This window comes from Dermacentor albipictus, chromosome 10, assembly GCF_038994185.2.
Source record: "Dermacentor albipictus isolate Rhodes 1998 colony chromosome 10, USDA_Dalb.pri_finalv2, whole genome shotgun sequence".
NCBI lineage: Eukaryota > Metazoa > Arthropoda > Arachnida > Ixodida > Ixodidae > Dermacentor > Dermacentor albipictus.
Genome location: NC_091830.1, coordinates 90818829 through 90843558, shown reverse-complemented (window position 1 = coordinate 90843558; position 24730 = coordinate 90818829). Strand labels below are relative to the sequence as shown.

The window sequence follows — 24730 nt, the reverse complement described above, 5'->3', positions numbered from 1 at the left end:
TTCAACAACTTCTAGGATTTCCACGGAAACACAATCATCATCAACTTCTAGAAAAGTATCTGCAAACGAGTTACACTGTGCGACAACATGGCTGCATTGTGCACAAGGCAATTTAATGTTTCAGTGCGAAATCGACCCCAAAATTGGACAAAAACTCGCCAGAAAGTTTGCGAATTTTGTTTGCGAAATTCTTTTGAAAGGAAGTTGGCAACCTTGGCCGCTATGCCAGAAAAAAAATGTGCAGTAGAACTTCCCGATTGCTGTGGGCGGTTCCAATAAATTGTGCATCACCAACTACCTCTGAAGCTGTGCACAATAGAGCAGCAGATGACCCCCTTTGTCTTTGGACGTGCATAATTTTGCAATGATTAGGTTTCAAAATTTACAAATATTTCAAGCATGTTAACGAAGAAGTGGATAAGATGAATTGTGTTCTTCAACGAGGTACGGTGCCAGGAGCGATGCCCAAAGTTGGTGTACTCTGGACTCGTTTACCGAAGCGGTGACATGCTCAAATCAATGTGCCACTATACTTTGTCACATAAACAAAACCTTTTCACGTGATAACGAGCTGGAAGATTAGTACATTTGCTAAATTATCAGTAACTTGTATACGCTGGTGTTATATTCAGTTTCGTTATTTATTTCAGTTCTTTATTCCCCAGGGGGCGCTTATGTTCTTCATTATATATTTGGTTGTATATGCTAAATAAACGGCGTTTTACATCGGACGGCTGGAGTCTGACTACCACCTTCGGTCAATACCACATTGGCGACGAGGATGGGATATGAATTTTTCAGTGGCACCGGCTAAGGTCCATTAGCCTACAATATGCTAGAATATGGTTGTTGCGAACGGATTTTCGCCCCACGGCGCCTTATACGAACAGATGCCACCCCAGAGACCACACAGACGATCATATCTCTCCAAAATTTGTATGAACCATGATCGTATCACCGAAATTCTACTGTATTGAAATTAAAGCTAATTTTGGGTCAGATGCTTCCGGCTGAAGCTTTTATCATAATTTATAGCTACGAAATACACTTTGTATTTGATTTGATATCCGAAGCATACTTTTTTTAAACTGTTCATATCCAATTCAATTAATAAACTGCTCTATTTGAACACTCTTAAAAAAATGTGGTATTGACCGAAGCTGGTAGTCAGACTCCAGCCGTCCCGATGTAAAAAGCCGTTTATTTAGCATATACAACCAAATATATAATGAAGAACAGAAGCGCCCCCTGGGGAATAAAGAACTGAAATGAATAACGAAACTGAATATAACAGCTGGCTAATCTGGTTGCAGTGCACTCTCCTGTCCTAGCCTACGTACTTCTTCGGAGCACGCTACTGTTTGCTTGCGGCTGATGACGCAAGGTGAAGAAACATTTGGCAGTGGTGGTTATTTTGTGCACATTGCGTAATTACTCTCGATGGTGGCGAAATCGACGTACAAACGTACAAGAATCATCATCCGTTCGTTTAAACAATTTAATGTGGAGGCAGAAAAGAGTCCGTATTTATGTAGGGAAGGTGGAGGGCGGGTTTCCTCAAGAACAGCTGCCGAGAAAATTACAGATTACTATCCATGTTTGGCTTATAGTTTCACAGCTATCATAGTGGAAACATTGCGTTATTACATCATGCTTATTTGAGAACCAGAGGTTCTTCCATCGGCTGCTACAACTTCGAGCTTTCGATGTTGTTTGCCCTCACTAACATACGACATGTGAGCGCACGAGGCGTTAGCCTGAATTGTGACATGAATACACAATGCAAAGCCAATAGGCAATGAAGAAAAGCATTGGCGAAATTACGTGTGGTTGTTAAATGATCTGTAAAAAATAATGAAGAAAGTTCAAAACGTAAGTGGAAGAAAAGATAACTTGGCACCACTGGGGGCCGAACCCACCACTTCAGTAATGTGCGTGCGTTGCACTGCCAACTCCACCACGGCGACAGCTGTTTATCCGGCCACTACCTTGGTTATTCAGGCTTACTATAATTAGTTCTTGCACCGTTAGACGGGATATCTAAGGGCCCTGGCAGGCGACTGTTGAACATCCAATTGCGCCTGTTAGTATGATATGGTCATGATTAACGAAAGCGAAGGTCCTATGTTTTCCTTCTTCTAACGGACATGTAAAAAAAGCTATTATAGAAATTTCTAAGCGAATAAAACTTAAACTGTTAACATCATAACATGTGAGGTCTAACATTAAAAAATTGAATAGTCTGAAATAAGAGAAGTATACAATGTGTCTCAAAGAATACTTTTAGAAAAGTTGAAAGGTTGTCTGCAGCAGATAGCGAAATTCAGGTTCCAGTTACTTTTGCCCTTCCATGCATAAAACTACGTTTTTTGGTTTATTTATTTTCAAATCTGCAGCCGTATTCAGGGCTATTGCAAGAGTGGAGTACAACAAACGCATGAAACAGAAAAAGGCCGTTGAACATAATAGACAAAAAAACAAAGTGACAGCACTCTTATCACCCTAGTGCTTCTACAAAATCAGAAAGTGCAAATTCCCGAACAGAACCGTGTAACTCATTCCAGCTGTCGACAACCCTCGGGAAAGAACTGTGTTTAAACATGTTAGTGCGCGCTAAGAAAGACTTTGGGTTGAGGATGGGACAACGTCAATTCGGAAGAGTACTGGTATACGGGATGTAATCATCAGTGGATAGTCGACAACATGAGTGAATAAATGAATGTAATGGCTTCATGGAATAGATATTCCGCCTGGTGCTTAGAAGAGATAAATTCGAAAAATTCAGTGCGAGTCAGGCCGAAAAATCCCGATCGTAGCGATGACAAATAAAGCGAACAGCCTTCCTTTGTATCGATTCCACTCTGTTAATGTCGCACACTTTGTACGCGTTTCAGACGCATCAACCGTACTATAATACAGGATGAATGAGCGTTTTATATATTAGTAATTCAGTGTTTTGGCGAATTAAATAACGTTCGTCTCAAGTAACCTGATTTTCCTAGTGCTATAGATCTAATGTTAGTATGCTGGGATCACTGCATGTTCGATGTGAAGCTAACTCCAAGCTATTTGTGCAACTGTGCACAAGGAACTATGGTGTTATTGAAAGCGTACACATGCTGTGAATGAAAATTGCTGTTTGAAAATGACAATATTACGGTTGTTTGAAAGTTAATTCACATCTCATCATCATCATCATAATCATCATCATCACCAGCCTAGTTACGCCGACTGCAGGGCAAAGGCCTCTCCCATACATCTCCAACTACCCCGGTCATGTACTAATTGTGGCCATGTTGTCCCTGCAAACGTCTTAATGTCATCCGATCACCTTTCTGCCGCCCCCTGCTACGCTTCCCTTCCCTTGGAATCCAGTGCGTAACCCTTAATGACCATCGGTTATCCTCCCTCCTTATTACATGTCCTGCCCATGCCCATTTCTTTTTCTTGATTTCAACTGAGATGTCATTTACCCGCGTTTGTTGCCTCACCCAATCTGCTCTTTTCTTATTTTCTTATTTTCTCGTTGCGTCGTCCTCAATCTCAGCAGAACCCTTTTCGTAAGTCTCCAGGTTTCTGCCCCACATGTGAGTACTGGTAAGACATAGCTGTTATACACTTTCCTTTTGAGGGATAGTGGCTACCTGCTGTTCATAATTTGAGAATGCGTGCCAAACGCACCCCAGCCCATTCTTATTCTTCTGGTTATTTCAGTCTCATGATCCGGATCCGTGGTCACTACCAGCAGTAAGTAGATGTATTCCCTTAGCACTTCCAGTGCCTCGCTACCTATCGTAAGCTGCTGTTCTCTTCCGAGACTGTTAAACATTACTTTAGTTTTCTGCAGATTAATTTTCAGACCCACTCTTCTGCTTTGCCTCTCCAGGTCAGTGAGCATGCATTGCAATTGGTCCCCTCAGTTACTAAGCAAGGCAAGATCATCGGCGAATCGCAAGTTACTAAGGTATTCTCCATTAACTTTTATCCCCAATTCTTCCCAATCCAGGTCTCTGAATACCTCCTGTAAACATGCTGTGAATAGCATTGGAGAGATCGTATCTCCCTGTCTGACGCCTTTCTTTATTGGGATTTTGTTGCTTTCTTTGTGGAGGAATACGGTGGCTGTAGAGCCGCTATAGATATCTTCCAGTATTTTTACATATGGCTCATCTACACCCTGATTCCTTAATGCCTCCATGACTGCTGAGGTTTCGACTGAATCAAACGCTTTCTCGTAATCAATGAAAGCTATATATAAGGGTTGGTTATATTCTGCACATTTCCATATGACCTGATTGATAGTGTGAATATGGTCCATTGTTGAGTAGCCTTTACGGAATCCTGCCTGGTCCTTTGGTGGACAGACGTCTGAGGTGTTCCTGGTTCTATTTGCGATTACCTTAGTAAACGATTTGTAGGCAGCGGACATTAAGCTGATCGGTCTATAATTTTTCAAGTCTTTGGCGTCCCGTTTCTTATGGATTAGGATTATGTTAGCGTTCTTCCAAGATTCCGGTAAGCTCGAGGTTATGAGGCATTGCGTATACAGGCTGGCCAGTTTCTCTAGAACAATCTGACCACCATCCTTCAGCAAATCTACTGTTACCTGATCCTCCGCAGCTGCCTTCCCCATTTGCATAGCTCCTAAGGCTTTCTTTACTTCTTCTGGCGTTACCTGTGGGATCTCGAATTCATCTAGGCTATTCTCTCTTCCACGATCGTCGTGGGTGCCACTGGCACTGCATAAATCTCTATAGTACTCCTCAGCCACTTGAACTATCTCATCCATTTTAGTAACGATATTGCCGGCTTTGTCTCTTAATGCACATATCTGATTCTTGCATATTCCTAATTTCTTATTCACTGTTTCTAGGCTTCCTCCGTTCCTGAGAGCCTGTTCAATTCTATCCATAATATAGTTCCTGATGTCTGCAGTCTTAAGCGTGTTGATTAGCTTAGAAAGTTCTGCCAGTTCTATTCTAGCTGTAGGGTTAGAGGCTTTCATACATTGGCGTTTCTTGATCAGATCTTTCGTCTCCTGCGATAGCTTACTGGTTTCCTGTCTTAAGGCGTTACCACCTACTTATATTGCACACTCCTTAATGATGCCCACAAGATTGTTGTTCATTGCTGCAACACTAAGGTCCTCTTCCTGAGTTAAAGCCGAATACCTGTTCTGTAGCTTTATCTGGAATTCCTCTGTTTTCCCTCTTACCGCTAACTCATTGATCGGCTTCTTATGTACCAGTTTGTTCCGTTCCCTCCTCAGGTCTAGGCTAATTCGAGTTCTTACCATACTATGGTCACTGCAGCGCACCTTGTTGAGCACGTCCACAGCTTGTATGATGCCAGGGTTCGCGCAGAGTATGAAGTAGATTTCATTTCGAGTCTCATCATTCGGGCTCCTCCACGTCCACTTTCGGCTAACTCGCTTGCGGAAAAAGGTATTCATTATCCGCATATTATTCTGTTCTGCAAACTTTACGAATAACTATCCTCTGCTTTCCCTAGAGCCTATGCCATATTCCCCCACTGACTTGTCTCCAGCCTGCTTCTTTCCTACCCTGGCATTCAAGTCGCCCATCAGTATAGTGTATTTTGTTTTGACTTTACTCATCGCCGATTCCACGTCTTCATAAAAGCTTTCGACTTCCTGGTCATCATGAATGCATGTAGGGGCATAGACGTGTACCACCTTCAATTTGTACCTCTCATTAAGTTTCACAAGACCTGCCACCCTCTCGTTAATACTATAGAATTCCTGTATATTACCAGCTATTCCCTTATTAATCAGGAATCCGACTCCTAGTTCTCGTCTCTCCGCTAAGCCCCGGTAGCACAGTACGTGCCTGCTTTTTAGCACTGTATATGCTTCTTTTGTCCTCCTAACCTCACTGAGCCCTATTATAACCCATTTACTACCCTCTAATTCCTCCAATAACACTGCTAGACTCGCCTTACTAGATAACGTTCTAACGTTAAACGTTGCCAGGTTCAGATTCCAATGGCGGCCTGTCCGGAGCCAGGTTTCTTAGCACCCTCTGCAGCGTCACAGATCTGACCGCCACCGTGGTTAGTTGCTTCGCGGCTGCTGGGGACTGAGGGCCGGGGTTTGGTTGTTGTATTCATATAGGAGGTTGTGGCCAAGTACTGCACCAGGGTGGCCAATACTGCTCTGGTGAGAGAGTGCGTTACCGGTTCTGGTCGCCAGTCCGTAAACCACGTGGAAAATCTGTTGAAGGAATCCTGAAGGTGTGATCACTAGGAGAAGAAATTACCTGGTATAGGATGCAGTCGTCGGCATAAAGACGGACTTTTGACTTATTATTGCTGGGAAGGCCATTTATGTATATTAAAATGACAAGGGTCGCTGAACAGAGCCCTGTGATAACCTGATGTTATATTGACAATTGAGGACGAAGTGGAATTGAGTGAAACGAATTGAGAGCCAGAGTTAAGAAAGCTAGCTATCCAGCCGATAAGTGGAGGAACATTTACAATTACGTTTATTGTACATAGTAGCTTGTTGTGTATAACCATGTGGAAAGCTTTCTAAAAGTTTACAAATAGCGCAACAGTTTGATTACCAACATCAAGATTTTTAGTAGTATCATGTGAAAATTCTACTAGTTGTGTTGTTGTGCTGAAACAACGATGAAATCTATGTCATATGTTATACACAATCTTATTCCATTCAAGCTATTCTGTTAGATGCTTGTCTATGATATGTTCTAGTAGCTTTGCGGAACTGGAGGTAAGCGATATAGGTCTAGAGTTAGCAAAGAATTGCTCTTCACCAGCAGTATGCAGATGGAGGACCTTGGCTAGCTTCCAAGACTGGGGGACGATGCCTGAAGTGAAGGATTTGTGAAAGATGACCACCAAATAACGTGAACGCCAGAGTGAGTATCTTTCTAGAAAGCTGTTCCTAATATAGTCAGGACCAGTGCACTTCTTTGTGTCTAAATAGAGAATCAAGTTGGGAGGCCGTTTTCGCTGATGACCAGATCGCCGATACAGAGCTCAGGAATAGTATTTTTTTAAATGTGGGAGAATGGTTGCCATGCGTGAACAGTGATTGTGGACATTAAAAGCATTAACTATACCGGAGGGATCTGAAATAGTTGTGCCTTCTAATATAAAGAAAACTGCAGCAGCTTCAGTTGGTGTGATAGAAGTCCAGAATCTGCGCGGGTTAGAGTGTAATAACCTGGTAGTCCAACTTGAAAATAAAACTTTTTAGCTATTTTCATTTTGATACGTAGTTCTTCCTTAGCAGTGTTAAATCGAATGATCCTGTCAAGATTACATGCCTTTTTCAGTCGATGCAGACTACGAAAACGGCGTGATATTCGGTGTGTGCTGCGATTCATCCATGGAATCTTAGGATTTCCATTTTTACTCTTGAGAGGAACAAAATTATCAATACATAGTTTCACGATGCCCTTGAATGCATCGACTAATGTGCCAACGTTATCATGTAGACTAAGTGCCTAGATGGAATTAAAACTAGAAGCTAAAGTGTTTGTTATAGACTTGCATCAGCATGAAGTCGAAAAACTGTAATATTGAAGTGTAATATAGTGATGAATGTAACTAGAACGCCAATGCTATTATCCACAATGATCGAAAGTTTTAATTTCGAAACTCGTGTCACCCTGAGAATCCATGCGAGGTATGTCGGCTTTGCGAACTGCCCGGCTAGAATTTGTCAGTTGTGATTTGGGCTATAAGTAGTTGAAAACCTAATAGGTGAATATCTTCATATAGTCAATTATGCGCTTGAATTTTTTCTGCAAGTAATGTCTGCCTCTTCGAGAGGACAAGTTCATGAACCAGAATTGTGATCTCTGCCACAGGCAACCTCTAAAATTTTTAAAAGTGGTCGCTGAAACACCCGGTATAGTGAAATATTCGTGGAAAAAAATTTAAAATTAAATTTTCCAGCTTTTTTGGGAACAACAATTTTCATATGAAGTCCGCTGTATTCCAGGACCCTGGACTATATTTCGCCGCCTGGAGCTAAAGTTTAAGTGCGCCTAATGGTAAGTAAGCAAGTCGCAATCAAAATCATCGCTCCCAGACGGGATCGCACCCTTTACCTTGACCTTATCAGCGCAACAGCCTTAGACACTTCTAAACCACTAGAGATAGGCTCAGCACTAATTTCGACCACCTTACGTTAATGGGGCGGCACACTAAACACACCACTGAAAGGTTCATGTCCGCAACTGTCAGAAGTGGGCCCCTATGGCCATATATTGAACCTACAATCTCGTGGTCAGCACCTGAACCTAACTGTCAGATCGCCACTGTGACGAGTGAAAGTTTTGTCTTTTCTCGCGTTCCTTTAATTTATTGCCTTACAGCGCTAGAACACATTACTTCAGTGACGAATGTAGGTTTTATAAAAATCCAAAATTTCTACCTGATCACCCCTGAGATAAGCCTGCGTCAGTTCTGTCGCGATTATCAAACATCAACATTTTGGCGTAAAAGACTGTTCAGCCATAAAGACATATCAAGAAGAGTACCACGAAATGAGCGCGTGCATTACACATGAGGAAAAATCGCTTTCGCACTACCATACCGGTGATTATGTATACATCACTGCAAACCCCACACGCACGTAAACAGAGAAGACGGGACATTGCGATTTGAACACAACCTGTCTATGTCCCTGTGCGGTTCGCACTCAACTACACCTGATGCCAAACAGCCTGTTTTTTAGAACTCCAGTGATGAACTGATTTTTACAGTAGAACAGGAAGCAACCGCACGAAACGTTGGTGTTATTAGGCTGAGCTCTTGATGTCGACTTATGGCATGCAGCATGCAACACTTGAAATGCGTCAGAATACCATGCGCTTACCGGAAAGAAGTTCAAGCTTTCTTGCTGTCCGTGTCATAGCGTGCGAGAGAGGCAGAGAAAGATTGATCAGTGCCAAGTTCAAGAATTAAGGGCTTAGTGCTAACAAGGAAGGCTTCCCATACGCTTTGAGCATAAAGCTTGTTCTTTTGCTGCCACACAAAAGCTAGAATGCAATGTCGCGGAATATTTCACAGCTTGACTAACCTGCCTTTCTTGTGTAAGTGAAGGAACTTACTACACACTTAAGAATCCTGAATGTTTAGCTTGTTATATTACTGCCCTAATGGCACGAAGAAATTAAACGGAATGGACAATTATTTTATGCAAACTTGCTTTGTTCCTTTATTCATATTACAGTACTGTAGGCCACTAATTACACTATTTCCTTTTTTCAAATTATGCTGAGCACATATTCTTTGTACTCGTTGAGCTGCTTTTTCCATATATGTAACACTGTCATTTGTACTCACACATATGAAGTACTGTTTTGTGATATTATTGCCCACCTTCCACTTGTGTCAGTTTGTACTGTTCCAAGGCTATGCGGAAATATTAATTAACTTCACAATCAGGCAATGTTACCATGCGTTACTTGTGATGCGCAAGAATAAATAAATATTCGCAGCGTGCGCCTTGGTAAAGAAAACACCACGACTATGTTATAAGCAGCAGTGAGGTAAAACATCATGACCTCATACAGCCACTTTTTTTAACAAAAATTCGAAAAGGAAAAAAATGCTGGCAGAACCCACCCCACGACTAATGCCGACGGAATGCGACAACTATTAACGTCTAATTGAACCCAGTAATAAACACCGTATTGTCTTCACTGAGACACGTCATGTTCTAGGCGTGCGTGCAGCAGACCTCTAACCCTTTGGTTAGGTTCCCTTTGGATACGCTACGATATCTTCGGGTGCCGCCGCGGAGCCGGATTGTGGTGCTTGTGTGAATACACACTCAAACGAGATTGTCCGAATATCAATGAGACAGGTTCAATTTTGCCTTTACAGGTATATCAGGTAGGTAGTGTTCAATGATTGTTTATTTCTTTTTTCATTGTGGAGTTGCACATATGTTGCGGCACAGTAACCGTGACCGAAGTTGAAGTCTAGAAAGATGATGATATATTTATGCACTTGCAAATGAAAATAAACATGACCACAAAAGGTACAGGAGGTTCTGCGCTTTAAGGGGAGCACCTGAATAATATTACAAAAATAAATCTTTTTGATGCCAATGCATCAAATACGTAAGATTTAAAACAAATCGTATAATACAAATCAGGCAAGAAATGGAGGTTGCTACTAACCAAAGAAGGTGAAAAAGCAGGTGAAAATGATCGACATATAATATTTCATGATATAAGGTAACGTTATACAGAACTATTGCTTTAAAGTTTATTAAAGCATTCGAACCGCGATAAATAGCATTGCAGTGCAATAATGACAAGTAGAGCGAAAGCACAGATATGTCCCTTTTGAAAGAGTCTATGCTGAGACACATAATTATGTTAGCTTGACCAGAGTTCTAGAACGACACTGCCACGAACAAATAAGGGAACGTTCAGTAAATAATATGAATTTGAGATAAACAGTACTTATTGCTTCATACAGATAGTTTTGTTCTGCGAACAACAATGTGTTCTTTTTAAATTTATTAATTTAATCTTTTGCTGGAGGTAGTTGTAGGAAGGGTTTGCCACGTTTAAGTTAAACACCTTATGAATTGTGAGACAATTACTCTCTTAAATAGTATCGATGCGCTACGTGGACGTGGCCAGAGAGTAGTAATGCGGATGGCCTGGTATTGAACGCATTGTAAAACACCGATCTCAGAGGGATACGTTAACCCATGATACAATGCAGTAGAATAAATATCTGTGAGCGGGCACCTGACGTAGAGAAAGCATGATTTTAAGGCTAAATTCAGCACTTGCATTCATATGTGTCCTGATAACTCATGTGCGTTCAGCTTTAGGTGTGAGGTATGCGTAATGTACTTCAGTTAAAAATCAAGGACCACTCCCCAAAATCGACAAAGCTCAATACCCTTTATGGAGGGATTATCGAGGGTTAAGGTTGGAATCTATTAGACCTTGTTTTGAGTGGAGAGAAATAGCACGAAGCCAGGGTACTGGGGACAATTGAGAACAAAGTCCGATGGCAACAGTGTATATTCTTTTCACGATCAGTATGCAGGTTACAAGTCATAGTAATAATTAGGGTAACAGTAAGATCCGTAATGTCATGTGCAGAGATGTACGGTTCATAGTGTAAATTATGGGTACTTAGGTTGGTTCTATCATCAATGTTGCATATAGTTATGTACAGTGTTTTCTCGCCAGGTTGAAAGTGACAACATTTTTTAGGTCGACTGGTTGGATTTCATATATACCCCAGCTTGTTATCTTTCATTGGTTTATTTTATTGTATACTTTGATCAGGCTTGTAGGTAAAAAAACTTATTGCGGCATTCGCGGAGGCGTTGTTAACATGGTGTCAGAATAGCTATGGTTATCAAAGGAAAAGTGCTTGTTAAATTCATTTAGAATATCTGCTCTACTCTGATAAATACTGCTAGCTCGCTTATTTGCGACTCCCTTGAGTTCCTTTCGGAAAAGAAATGGTGAGCTTACATTGTTGTTTCTTGGTTTCGTTCATTTTGTCGTCGTAGTGAAGCATCCTTTTAAATTTATTTATTATATTTTTACAACAGGAATGATGGATTTTCAATTTAAAACTAAAGATGCAACGTTTTGTGTTTTATACATATTTTCTTTATGGCGGATGCATTTCAGAAAACCATTGGGAACCAATTCTTTTGGGATGTAGAGTATCTCTAGTCAAATCCAACAATCGTGCTTGTCGCTTTAACACATTGCCCTATCATTGATAAGAAAGTTTCGGATGCTAGCTTTGAAGTTCCGTTATTACCGACGAATTGAAAGAGGCAGTTTACTATATGCGGTAAAGGTTCTTCAATACAGATTTCCGAAAAGAACCCCCTGGTGTTGGTGAGAAAGGTGTCAAATGACGAAAAATACGATAGTGATCTGCAATGTCGAGCGGAATTGTCACAGTGATCACATGATATGCAAATAAAGAAAGTGTGATCAATGAGATTATTTTGTACAGCTGTGATATATTACGTCAGGAATGTAAGCCGGTGCCCCACAATGTAACACTATGCAATATGCGTTTTTTTTCCAATCTCCATACGTCCAATTTCCGTGACCACCGATCCAAGCATCAGCCGGTGACCCACTGCCTTGCTTGAACACCCCAATAAAAGGTTCTCCTAGTTTATAGCAGGTGACTTTGCTTTCAAAACGAATAACATTGCCTACATTGAGCAGGTTTTCTTATCTAATTGGCTGCCAAAAGGCTAGGAGCACGCTCAAATGGAGAGAGTTTTGATGGGGCCGAGCCAGCGCACTAGAATCAGATAAGTGGATGAAGAGGGTGGTGTCGGCGTCTGCTATTGGTCCGCTTTCTCTCACTTGGCTTGCAGTGGCTGGTCGAAAATCGCAGTACCGTGCAACGGAAGGTTAAGAATGCCACTAAAGCTGGTCCTCGGCAAAGAAGAATTGGCAGAGTGAGGCCGTAAAGGCGCTGAAAGTTCTCAAAAACGTTACTCGGCCACTGTCATGTCTAAGAGGCATGTGGCAATAAAGAAAGGAACTGAGCCGGCATTACCGACGTGGATCGGGGCCAAGAAGGGTGGAGCATCAGCTTCGCACTGGAGACGGGAGTCATGGGGGTTCGGTCAAGCCCGTGAGGCTGGTGATCCAGGGTGCGGCCGTCAACCTCGGCGACATTCGAGCGAGGCTCCTTGGACCTGCTGTAGCCTCTTACGGCCGTGCCGTGCGCTCCAGGAAGGATTCCACTTCTGGGGCAGACGAGCACGTACGATAGTCCCCGGGCATTTCTTCAGCACTCGAAGTAGCAGCGGAACCCGGCGTTAGACCTAGCCAGGGAGGCCGGAGTGCACCGTCACCGACAGAGTTCGGCACACCGACATCCGAGACGGACGAGCTGGCCGGCCGATACCAAGGGAGCAAAGCTTGCGGAGTTGGCCGGAGCACAAACACTGGCCGGAGCACAAACATTGGCCACTTATCGAAGCGTTGGCCAGTTCTTCCGGGGCACTTTAACTATGTCAAATAGCTTCGCCAATAGTGCACTAAGTATGCGCCACTCGTCACTGAGTCACTCATCATAATGGGTCACTGAGTGTGTGCCACAGGGCGTCAGGCAATCGGCAAACATTTCCCAGCATTCGCAAACAGCTGCGCGCTCTGCTCGTCTTGAAGGCCACACATAGAACTCTCGTTTGCACCACTACGTGTTGTGGCGTGCCCAGAAGGACGCTCAAGAGAGGAGCCAAATTGCGGCATGAGGCTTTTCTATGCTTTCGCGCGCACTGGCACAGCATGCATTTGGGTGGACACGCGCATGCTTCGTGGCGGCAGCTCTAAATGGCGCCGAGTGTTTGTAGGTAACACTCGCCGTATACAAAAAATGTATGAAAAATGCTGTAATGAAAAGCGTGTATAGCATACCTCAATAACTAAAGCAGGCTACGGGACTATTTGGCACTGCCCTGTTTCAAAAATGGCGATAATTCATCACTGCGATCATCATGATTGAAGCGCGAAAGAGGAACGCCGTTGCAGTGAAGGTGGAATACCTGACTCGTTTCCATGTTGGCAATGAATTAATTTTACGAAAAACACATAGCCATCCGTACTTATCTTGAGATGGGTTCCGCCAAAATTTTTTATTGAAGATAGCGGCGACGAGATTAAGACTGAAGGGCATGTTACCGTGAGGCTTATGCAAAAGGCAACGAAATATTCTAAGATTAGTCGCAACATTGAAAATCTGATATTTACTCCAATGGGCGATATTGTTTCAAGAAGCGTTGAAGCAGTAAAATGCTTCCTTTGGAATTAGACCCATTAGCCACGATGTTGACCACAGAAACGCACTGTAGATTCTAACATGCCGGTGCTAGTTAGGTTTTGTCTCAAATGGATGCATCTGGTCAGCGAAGCCAGGAAGTTGTGAATCAAAATCTCTATAGGCACGGGACGCTGGCCAGGAGGGGTTCAGGTTTTTGAGCTTCCTGCAAGGCGTGCTAATTCCAGCCTATTAACCTGCGACACAAACAAGGCGCAAACGTGAACAGCAAGACTTGCATCCGGGTGATGGCTTGATTGAAGCTGATAGCCCAGCTCACTTGTGCCGTCTGCAATCCGCGGTAGCGTTCGAACACACACGACAGACAAAGTTGTACATGTACGCATGCAAACGCATACACAGGGTGTCCCAAGTTTCTTGCACCAAGATTTCAAAATATGCAAATACTACGTAGCAGGACAGAACAAAGGTAATGCTGTTTGCCATCCCTTGGAGGTACAAGGACTCTTTTTTTTTGCACTCCGCCTAATTACACAATTAGTCTAAATTGAATAATAAACTTCTCAGCTGTGACGACTAGAATAAAATTGTCAATGAGAAAATTGTACGGCAATATAAGAAAGTTCTTATACACCTTTCTGTTTTGACATGCGACTGGCCTCTCGAGACACTTTGCTTGTATTCGGTGGGTTCCTTCATGCTCGGGAAAAAAAAAGCACCTTTATATAGCACCTGTTGAGCAACAGAAAATTTTACCGGGAGTTGTTCATACTGCTCTACCATTTTCTCATTGACGCAATTCGTCAAATTATATTATTTCAGAAGTTTAGTATATATTTAGGACCAAATATGTAAATATGTGGAACGCAAAATAGGAAACCTGAATATATCCAAGCAAGGGCAAGCAATATTACATTGGTTTTGTCCAGTCACGTGGTTTTTGCACCTTCTGAAACCTTGGTACATGATAGTTGGAACACCATGTATATAATGAAGAATGCGCATATGCATGCGTCGCTATCAGCGCTCATTAGAGAAACGAGAACGCGTAACTTTTTTGCAATATATGTGATTCGTTGCATTGCTTAGCGATGTGATCTAACACTGCTGTCAGCACGGAACACGTGTGCGTCCCGTGCCCATACATCATTATGCATAGGTGGTGTATGAAGAAGCAATATACTGTGGAAATGAAATGTAAGAAGAGCATACAAATGACTACACTTGCCTGTATATGCAGCAATGACACTTTCAATATATGTAGAAAAAAAAACGAAGGGTAAATTCTTGCTCTTAAGCAATTCTCGGATTCGTGGACGGCTAACTTGTGTTGTGGCAGAGGCTTTTAGTAGGTGGTATCGTTTGAAGTAGCCAGTATTGCGTTAGAATCACAGAAAGAGTCACTTACTAGTATAGTGCGGGGGCCCAGGCTCTGAAAAAATCCGTGCGTCATAAAGAAATAGGTGAGGATTAGGCCACTGGGTATGTCCCCAGTATGCTAAAGCATATACAGGCAACGCGAGAAACCTCTTGAACAGGAGTGCAGAAACAAAACTACCAGCAGTAATTACTTTTGCGACGGTTGTATATAAGCCAGATTTGACTATATCTAGTAGCCTTAGGTGACTATACCTGATTTGTAACCGAATCATTTCATCAAGCGCATGTTACTAATAGTGCAGTTCGCTCTGATCAGGAGCACTGCATTAATAGGAGACCAGCACTTGCGCAATAAATCACAATGTCGAGTCAGCTACTTAATGAAGTTGGCAATCCACTTTTTCCAATTTGCACTTTCATCAATCAGCCATTCAAATTTTCATTCATCTCAAAGAAAGGAGGTAGCAGAGAAAACCAGAAGTGAAGCTTGACTAAGCTGCATCTCCGGTGTTAGAATTAGGCAGTCAGCAGCACTGGCTTATGTGGAAGGTAGCAGGACATATATCTAGGCACTGCATGAGAGACACAAGGCATGCGAAGAAAGAATTTGTAATAAGGAAACGAAACGCGCAAGTACAAATAGGTGAATTTCAAAATAGAATGCTCGATATTGAGAAAGAGCAGCAGCGCGCAGTTGACATGCATCCAACATTATACAAGCAAACTAAAGCGAAGATTCCCAGAGAAAATGGAACTATGGAACAAGTATATCATGATGAGTCACCTAGGATATACATGGTGTCTCAGCAAACAATTGCAAAAATTCTCTAAGGTTGCCTGGGGCCAACAGCAAAATTGTATTTGAAGGACTGGTTTAGCCGAAAAGGCGGACGTTATGTGCACCAAAAAGTGGAATGCATAATCGATTATTCAACAAATCTTCACTAATTAGGTTTTTAAGTAATTACCTTATGGTGCATATTGCGATCTGCAAATTGTAGCCGTGGAGTTATCAAGGCGGATCCAGTTAGAACAAATTCTCAGGATGACTCCAGTTTGGAGATTTCAATTCCCGAACATTGCGGAGAAATGAATTGCGGTTCCACTTACCTTTAATGCATAAAACAGCGTTTTGTTAAGAAAGTCACTTTTTATAGAGCAAGGTAAAAAGTGTATAATTTTAGAAAACGATGCCATTAAGTTTACAATGCTAACTTGGCAACGACAAGCGATATATATATATATATATATATATATATATATATATATATATATATATATGCCCCGTTCTCTCTCTCTCTCTCTCTACATATATATATATATATATATATATATATATATATAGAGAGAGAGAGAGAGAGAGAGAGAGAGAGAGAGAGAGAGAACGAGGACGACGACGACGACGAACGCGTACTGCTTCATCGGAGCTGTACTGCTGCATGGCGTGTTAATAGTGTCAAAACTGGTGGAGCGTGCTGTGTACCATCTTCTGCACTAATCTAAGCCCCCGACGCGTCAAGATCCTGCCACCATTCACACAATTCAACAGGAAAATCGGGCATTCCCCACAGCAGCCGCTTGCAAGGACTACCTCCAGAATACGACCCGTTTGTTCTATTTTAAGCAGCAGACAGACGCTTCGGTGGCAGCAACGCAAAAAGCTCTTTATTCAAGGCAGCAGCGTACTTTTATAGATAACGCTGCATGCCGGTCAGGCACACGTCATTCGCGGTACAATCTTATCAGACCAGCTGGCCGATACAGAACATTCCTTCCTCCTTAATTAAAGCTACACGCGTTTCTTTCCGCGCTCATAGTTGTAGGCTTGATAGCGATCAGGAGGGTGCCTTGTGCGATTACTTCTTCGCAGATGGACCTCTTCAGGTGCTGCCATGGTTGACGGGGTGATACTTGCAGGCTGCGCTGCTGAGTGTCTTGCCTCGGGCTGCGATGCCGGTTCCTTAGTTGAAGTGGAGTCATCTAAGCGAACATCTTCAAGCTGTTCCGCAGTAGGACCACCAGTCATGGAGTCAGCAGGGGCATTTTCTTCGGAGGGTGTTGGTAGAAAATCTCTTTGTATACGGGCACTTGGAGTGGACTCAGGATGCGCTTCTTTTCGACGTCCGGATGGAATGAAGTCTTTGATCCCGTAATCCAACTGGGTCTCAAGTGGTCGATATGCACAAAACGAAAATGGTCACTGACTTTGACTACAAAAGTAGAGTCGCTTACGCGTTGCACTACGACAGCTTCCTCCCATGACAGGGTTTCCCCTATCGTAGTCTTGACGAGAACTGTGTTACCGGCTTCCATCTGCGGGTCCCTTCCTCGGCCCTCGTTGCGATGGGTGGTGTCTCTGTCTTGACGGCTGCGCATATCGTGCACAAAACTTGGCTTTAAAAGTGAAAGCTTCACTCGAGCTTGTCGTTTCAGGAGCAGCTCAGCCGGCGTTCTTCCTGTTACGGAGTTCGGGGTGTTCCTGTAAGCAAGCAAGAAGTAGTTAAGTCGTTGATGCAGAGTTCTGTTTTGACCTGTTAGGTTATCGTGAAGCACTTGCATGAGTAGAGTGGCTTTTGTCGTTTGGACTAGCCTTTCTGCTGCCCCGTTCGATGAAGCATGGTACGGTGGCGTACGTGTGTGTCGAATGCCGTGAGAACAGGTGAAATTGGCGAACTCCTGCGCAATAAACTGACGTCCGTTGTCGCTGATCAGTTCCTCCGGGTAGCCATACGCTGCAAATATCTCCTTGAGACAGGAGATTGTTTTTGACGTTGTTGTAGTGCGGAGGCATTTTGCTTCTATCCACTTTGAGTAATAGTCTACTAGAAGGAACAAGTTGGAACCATCCTTCATGGCGAAATCGACATGGACTCTCTGCCAAACGCGGGTTGGATGAGTCCATGGATGCAATGGTCCAGGTGCCTTCGCAGGCATGGTCGTTTGGCACACTGTACATCGACGGACAGTGTCTTCAATGTTCTTGTCAATCGATGACCACCAAACAAACGACCTAGCAAGAATTTTCATTCTCTGCATTCCAGGGTGCTCTTCATGCAACAATGTTAATACTGCTTCTTTAAGTTCGTCCGGAATGATCACTCGCTGGCCCCACGTGACACAGCCTTGCTCGTACGATAGTTGGTTTCGACGAACGAAAAAGGGGTGAAATTTATCATCGTAGTGCGCAGGCCAGCCAGATAAGGTGAACTGCACGACGTTGGAAAGAAAGTGGTCCCTTTTAGTCGCAGCAGCAACTTGGCTCGCAGTGAGAGGCGTTGCCTCAAACACTGCAAGACATTCTTCAGCGTCGTCTTTATGCTTGACCAAAAATGGAAGCCTTGAAATTGCGTCGGCAACTTCCATGTTTTCGCCGTTTCTGTAGCGCAGTGTGTACTGATAAGCTGCTAAGGTGATAGCCCAACGCTGAATCCTGGCTGCGGCCAAAGAAGGAATTGGTTTATCCGATGCCAAGATCCCCAACAGCGGTTGGTGGTCTGTATACAGCGTGAATTTGCGCCCGTATACGTATCTATGAAACCTGCTTAGAACAAAAATCAGGGCCAGGGCTTCCTTCTCGCCTTGCGCTTAGTTGCCCTCCGCTGCACTTAATGTTCTGCAGGCAAATGCGATGGGTCTTTCTGAGCCATCGGGCATGACGTGAAAAATTACGGCCCCAAGACCGTAGGCCGACGCGTCGCAGCTTAACCCGATTGGCTTTTTCACGTCGTAAAAAGTCAATACTTGACTGTCGATGAGGCGCTGCTTGGCTTCCGCGAATGATCTTGAGCATGCGCCCGTCCACACCCAAGTCGTGTCCTTTTATGCGAAGCATATTACGAGAGCTCAACCCAGCTCCTCAGGCGCGGCGGTGTCGCCTTGAATACCACGTGACACCGTGACGTCACGACAGAGGAGAAGTAGCTTTGGCTCAACTCTTGCAAGATGGGCTGGGTGGGAATCGAACCAGGGTCTCCGGAGTGTGAGACGGAGACGCTACCACTGAGCCACGAGTACGAGGCTTCAAAGCGGTACAAAAGCGCCTCTAGTGAATGCGGTGTTGCCTTAGAAACGAGCTGTTTCTAAGGCTCAGGCGTGCGTCGCTTGCTCAGGCGCACATTTCGGTGCCGCGCCGAACGCTGCGTTGCTCGACGCTCACCGCGTCCAATGCGGGGCGTCCAAGGCGAAGCAGAGTAACGCATGAGTTGTTTCTTCGTCTAGCCGAACCAAATATAGCCAAGCAACGGCAGTTCACCAAGCTAAACAGTGGTTCAACAACTAAAATAAAGGCTAGTATGCTTCGCATCCTGGGCTTAACCTTACCTAAGCCACAGCCATTTTTTTGAGCAAGTCATACATTGGTGCAGCTACTGTAGCTAAATCTTTGATGAATTTCGCATAAAAATTCAGCAGGCCCAAGAAGGCTCGCAGTTCAGTTACGTTGCTTGGCTGAGGTGCTTCCCTGATTGCCTTTATCTTTGTTGCGGTTGGAAAAATGCCATCTGATGTCACTTTGTGTCCCAGATAAACAACGGATGGTTTGAAAAATTCACACTTCTGTTGTTTTAGGGTGATATGATGCTGTGAAAATCGTTGAAGCACCTTTTCCACCGTTACTTGACAGTCGTCTATGTTGTCGCCTACGACGATGACGTCGTCGATATAGCAACCCACTTTTGGAATCCCTTTTAAGACTTCGTCCATTAAAGACTGAAAGATAGCGGGTGCGCTAGAGATACCAAATGGAAGGCGCTGATACTGAAATAATCCGAGATGAGTGTTCACCGTTAGCAACGCTTTGCTTTCCTCAGCGAGCGGCACTTGTTGATAGGCTTGCGATAGATCCAAGACGCAAAAGATTTTGCCTCCCGCGAACATGGAGTACAAATCTTCCGGCAATGGCAAAGGATAATGGTCCGTTTTTAGAACAGGATTAACCGTGACTTTGTAGTCGCCGCATAACCTTAATCCTGCGCCACCTTTCTTCGCGACCACCACCAGAGGCGTTGCCCAGTCACTTTTCGTGACCCTCTTTAGTATTCCGGCTTGCTCAAGCGTTTCCAACTCTTTTGCTACTTCCTCTTTGATAGCAAACGGTATTGGACGTGCTTTTGAGAACACTGGTAGAGCCCCTTCCTTAACAAAGATGCGAGCTTCGAAGTTTTTGGGATACCTCGGGATACTTCTTCCGTAAAGCTTCTACCCTCTGCTCCGGTGTCTTATCCGTGGATAGACTGTATACTGCTTTCCAGTTTGTCTGCAGTTTTTCCAGCCAGTCCCTTCCCATGAGAGCGGGCATTGGCGTTCCGTTTCCCTGCACTACCACTATGGGCAAAGAGATCTCGCTTCCTTCCTGTTTAACTAATACGTTTGCTGTTCCAAGTACCTTTAGCTTTTCTCCTGTGTAGGTACGCAACGACACCTTTGCTTCCACACATCTGACATGCGGGAAATACTGCTTATACAACTGCTCTGGTACGATCGTGACCGCTGCACCGGTGTCAATTATGAGCGAAACAGTCTTCCCTTCAATGTTTAGGTCGACACTGTAGCCCCTTGAACTTTTGCCCGAGTAGAACACAGCGTGACAATTCAAGTCTTCAGATTCGTCGTCCGTGGTGTCAACATATCTGACAGCTTTTTCTCCTCTTTTGCAAACGGCTTGCAAATGCCCTTTTTTCTTACAATTTCTGCAGGTGTGGTTCCGATACCAACATTTTTCTCCCGCATGACGCTTTCCGCAATGCCTGCACGCATTTCGTTGCTCTCCCTCTCGTTTATCTTTCGACCACGCAACCGTCGTCGATTTCTTTTGCTTATCACGGTGACGTTCGCCCTGAATTACGCTGACGCTGCACGGTTTTGTGTCAAACTCATGCATTTGCTTCGCCTGTTGCGCAGCTAGCTCTTTTTCTAGCGCTGTTTTGCACGCCAGTTCGAACGTCAAGTCAGTCTGTGCAAAAAGAGCCCGTTGCGTTTCCTCGTCACGCAAACCGGCCACTAGTCTGTCCCTGAAGGCATCATTTAAGAACGTGCCGTAATTGCAATCTCTTGCGAGATGCTTCAGTTCAGTGATGAAATCCTTGGCACTTTCATTTTCTTGCTGCATTCGGCGATTAAATTTACAGCGCTCAGCGATAATTGAGTGAGCTGGGCTGAAATGAGCTTCCAGGAGCTGTTTAATTTCTTCGAAAGTCTTCTGAGAAGGCAAATGAGGAACAGTTATCTTCTTTAGCTCTTCATACGCTTGCGCGCCGAGTACATTCAGAAACAACTTGAGTTTCTTGTCTGCAGGGACATCATTTATGTCTACGTAGTTCTCGAAGCGTTCAAAATACGAGCGTATGTTTTCGATTTTTTGGTCATGTTCTGTCATTCTGCCGAGCTTCGGACCACGTCCCGGTTCTGCCATAATGAGCAATTTTCACTTATCTGCCCAGTCGTGTTCCTTGATGTGGCTTGTCCGTAGTGTCGGTTCTTGTTCGCTTGCTCCAGTCAGCCGCTGAAGTCCATGCAAGGGCTCCGTGACACCTTGCTTCTCGACGTTCTTGCGCTGCTCCAGTCGATGAAGTCGTGGCTGCAAAGGCTCCGTGTCGCCCTGCACCGTAGGCGGTTCAGCCTCGTGACTGCTGCTGGCCCGCGGTGGTTTGCTGCGCGCGGGGTCCCAACCTCGTCGCCAGTTGTTCTATTTTAAGCAGCAGACAGACGCTTCGGTGGCAGCAACGCAAAAAGCTCTTTATTCAAGGCAGCAGCGTACTTTTATAGATAACGCTGCAATCCGGTCAGGCACACGTCATTCGCGGTACAATCTTATCAGACCGCCTGGCCGATACAGAACACTGTTTAGCCCGGAAAGAATGTCGACCAAAGAAGTAGGTCAGAAGCAAGAGAGCGGCACAGTTAACCGACTTGCACCCCGATTGTCTTCAACGCGGCGCGAGTTCCGAAGTAATTTCATGGCGACATGTGCGGCAACTTGGAGGATTGGCTTAAACACTTTGACCAAGTCGCCGCAGTGAATGAATGGGATGACTGGAGGAAACTGCGCTATGTGCACTTTGCGCTTGAAGACTACGCTCCCAAGTGTTTCGAGAATCATGAGGGTTCTATCACTAGGTGGCAAGAATTCAGACGACAGCTCCGCGAGACATACAGTAACCGCGAAAGGAAAGAAAATGCCGAGCAGATTCTGCGTAGTTGCTTTCAGAAGAAAAATAGCGTTGTCACGCTTGTCGAGCGCGTGTCGCGTTTATTCTGACGTACTGATTTAGGTATAGCCGAGACAAATAAAGTCCGTCCCCTAATGTGACGTGTGAAAGAACAATTCTTCGCTGGACTCATGCGGAACCCTCCACCTACCTTCGCTAAGTTTATAAGTGAAGCAACACAAAGGAGTGAGCGCTACATCAACCTTCCCAACAGTACGATCGCCAAAGCACCGTCGCCGCTTTGTGAAGTTGAACCTGCCGGCGTGATTTAGCAGCACTCCGAGAGCTTGGCCGAAGCGATGTGCGCGAAGAGCACGAGGAGCAGGAGGAGGAGGATGGAACTTTATTATTGCACAAACCTTTGCGCGGTTTATTCCTCGGTGGTTCCCTCTGACAGGGGTCCACTGGCGATCGCGTCTCACCGGTCTGGTTGAGGGTCGCCAGTTGGCGTCCCTGGTCCAGTTCGGAGAGTCTCGCTTCCCAAGACCACGAAGTGAGTGTGTGTGCCGTAACTCATGGCGAAATTGCGTCACCTGGACGGTCGGTGCATTCGTGTATTATGTACGCGAGTATGTCCCTGGTGTAGCAACAACACCGCGACACTCGCTAAGAGCAGGAGGAAGTTCGGGAAGCTGCTAGTATGCCGACTGTTACAGCAGTTGTTGACATAATTCGTGACGAAACGAGGACCGTGACCCACCCATTGGCACCAACGTGACTGGAGCCTCCACTTCTGACACATTTCCAAGCTTTACGGAGCAACCCAACCATCTGTAACACGACACTTGCTTTCCACTGTTTTAGCTCTACCACGTCAACTGCCAGCTACCAAAAACGCGAACAGTAGTCGCCTTCCCGACAACGAGGAAAAAACGCGAGGACTGCCGTTGTTTGGGACCTTGAGTGTGCTGCCGTCGCTTCATACTACTTATTCAAGACAGCTCAGCCCTAACATTATTTCACAAGGGACAATGTTGCTTCTGCTTCGCAGCCAGACCAACATCGCATTTTTTTGCGACTTACAACGATGACTTCAGACGAAGACTTCATATGAAGACTTCAGAAAAATACTTCAGAAATAGACTTCAGAAAAAGACTGCCTCGCTGCCGTATGGTCCTTGTCCATGTTCCGACTGTATTTGTATTGCCTGCCATTCAAAGTTGCCAGTGACCACCATTCGTTGTGTTGGCTTCCCGATCTCAGAGACCCCTCAGACCTAAGCTCGAGTCATTGTCTTCATGAGTTCAGCGTTACGGTTGTCTATAAGTCGGCACACAAGATCACAGATGCTGTTGTCTGTCCCACGCTCATGCAGAAACGACTCCGCCTGAACTATCTTCCGATTACAGTTTTGTCTGCGCCATCACCGTATCTGACTTGGCGGAGCAACTTCATGATGACCTGGATTTTCGCCAGCTCATCGAATACGTTGAGGGCCCACTTACGCAGGCACCATGCACATTCAGACGCATTATTTGGTTCCTTCTCTCGCAACAACATCTTGTAGAAGAAAAACTTCACTACAGCTGTCAAACGAGGGGCGCAGACTTCGGGTCTTGAACCGCTTCCCTCCTTGAATAGTGTGGGGGCTAGCAGAGAATAGAGCGAAATGACGTTAGCTCACGGATAAAGTCCTCTGGTAATTTGAAAGCACCGCCATTCTTTGAACTATGCCGCCACCGTGCTATCTCCTCGCGTCCTCCTCACCCCTTGCGCGACAACCCCCGAGGCAACCAGTTGTTCTCTCGTTTTGCTCCACGACGATTGGTCTCCCCGCCGCTGCAGTTTTAGTCACACGATCCGGATCCGCGGTCACTACCGGTCCTAAGTAAATGTATTCCCTTGCCACTTCCAGTGCCTCACTACCTATCGTAAACTGCAGTTCTCTTCCCCGAGACTGTTAAACATTATTTCTGTTTTCTGCAGATTAATTTTTAAACTCACCCTTCTACTTGCCTCTCCAGGTCAGTGAGCATGCATTGCAATTGGTCCCCTGAGTTACTAAGCAAGGCAATATCATCTGCGAATCTCAAGTTACTAAGACATTCTCCATTAACTCTTATCCCCAATTCTTCCCACTCCAGGTCTCTGAATACCTCTTGTAAACACGCTGTGAATAGTATTGGAGAGATCGTATCTGCCTGCCTGACGCCTTTCTTTATTCGGATTTTGTTGCTTTCTTTATGAAGGACTACGGTGTTTGTGGAGCCGCTATAGTTATCTTTCAGTATTTTTACATACGGCTCGTCTAAACCCTGATTCCGTAATGCCTCCAAGACTGCTGCGGTTTCGACCGAATCAACGCTTTCTCGTAATCAATGAAAGGTACATATAAAGGTTGGTTATA

At 44.6% G+C, this 24730-nt stretch overlaps 1 protein-coding gene across 6 annotated transcripts in view; it reads right to left on the bottom strand.

Moving 5' to 3' along the window:
• LOC135918142 (uncharacterized) overlaps positions 1 to 24730 on the bottom strand; it is a 295422-nt gene that overhangs the window by 100760 nt on the left and 169932 nt on the right. For 4 of the 6 annotated variants that reach the window (XM_070527127.1, XM_070527131.1, XM_070527129.1 and 1 more), the window contains 2 exons: positions 15206 to 15229; positions 8873 to 8896 (listed from right to left, as the gene is read on the bottom strand). In XM_070527127.1, the coding sequence (XP_070383228.1) occupies positions 8873 to 8896; positions 15206 to 15229 (48 nt within the window). The remainder of the gene's footprint in view (positions 1 to 8872; positions 8897 to 15205; positions 15230 to 24730) is intronic. The other 2 variants (XM_070527128.1, XM_070527130.1) reach the window with 1 other exon arrangement.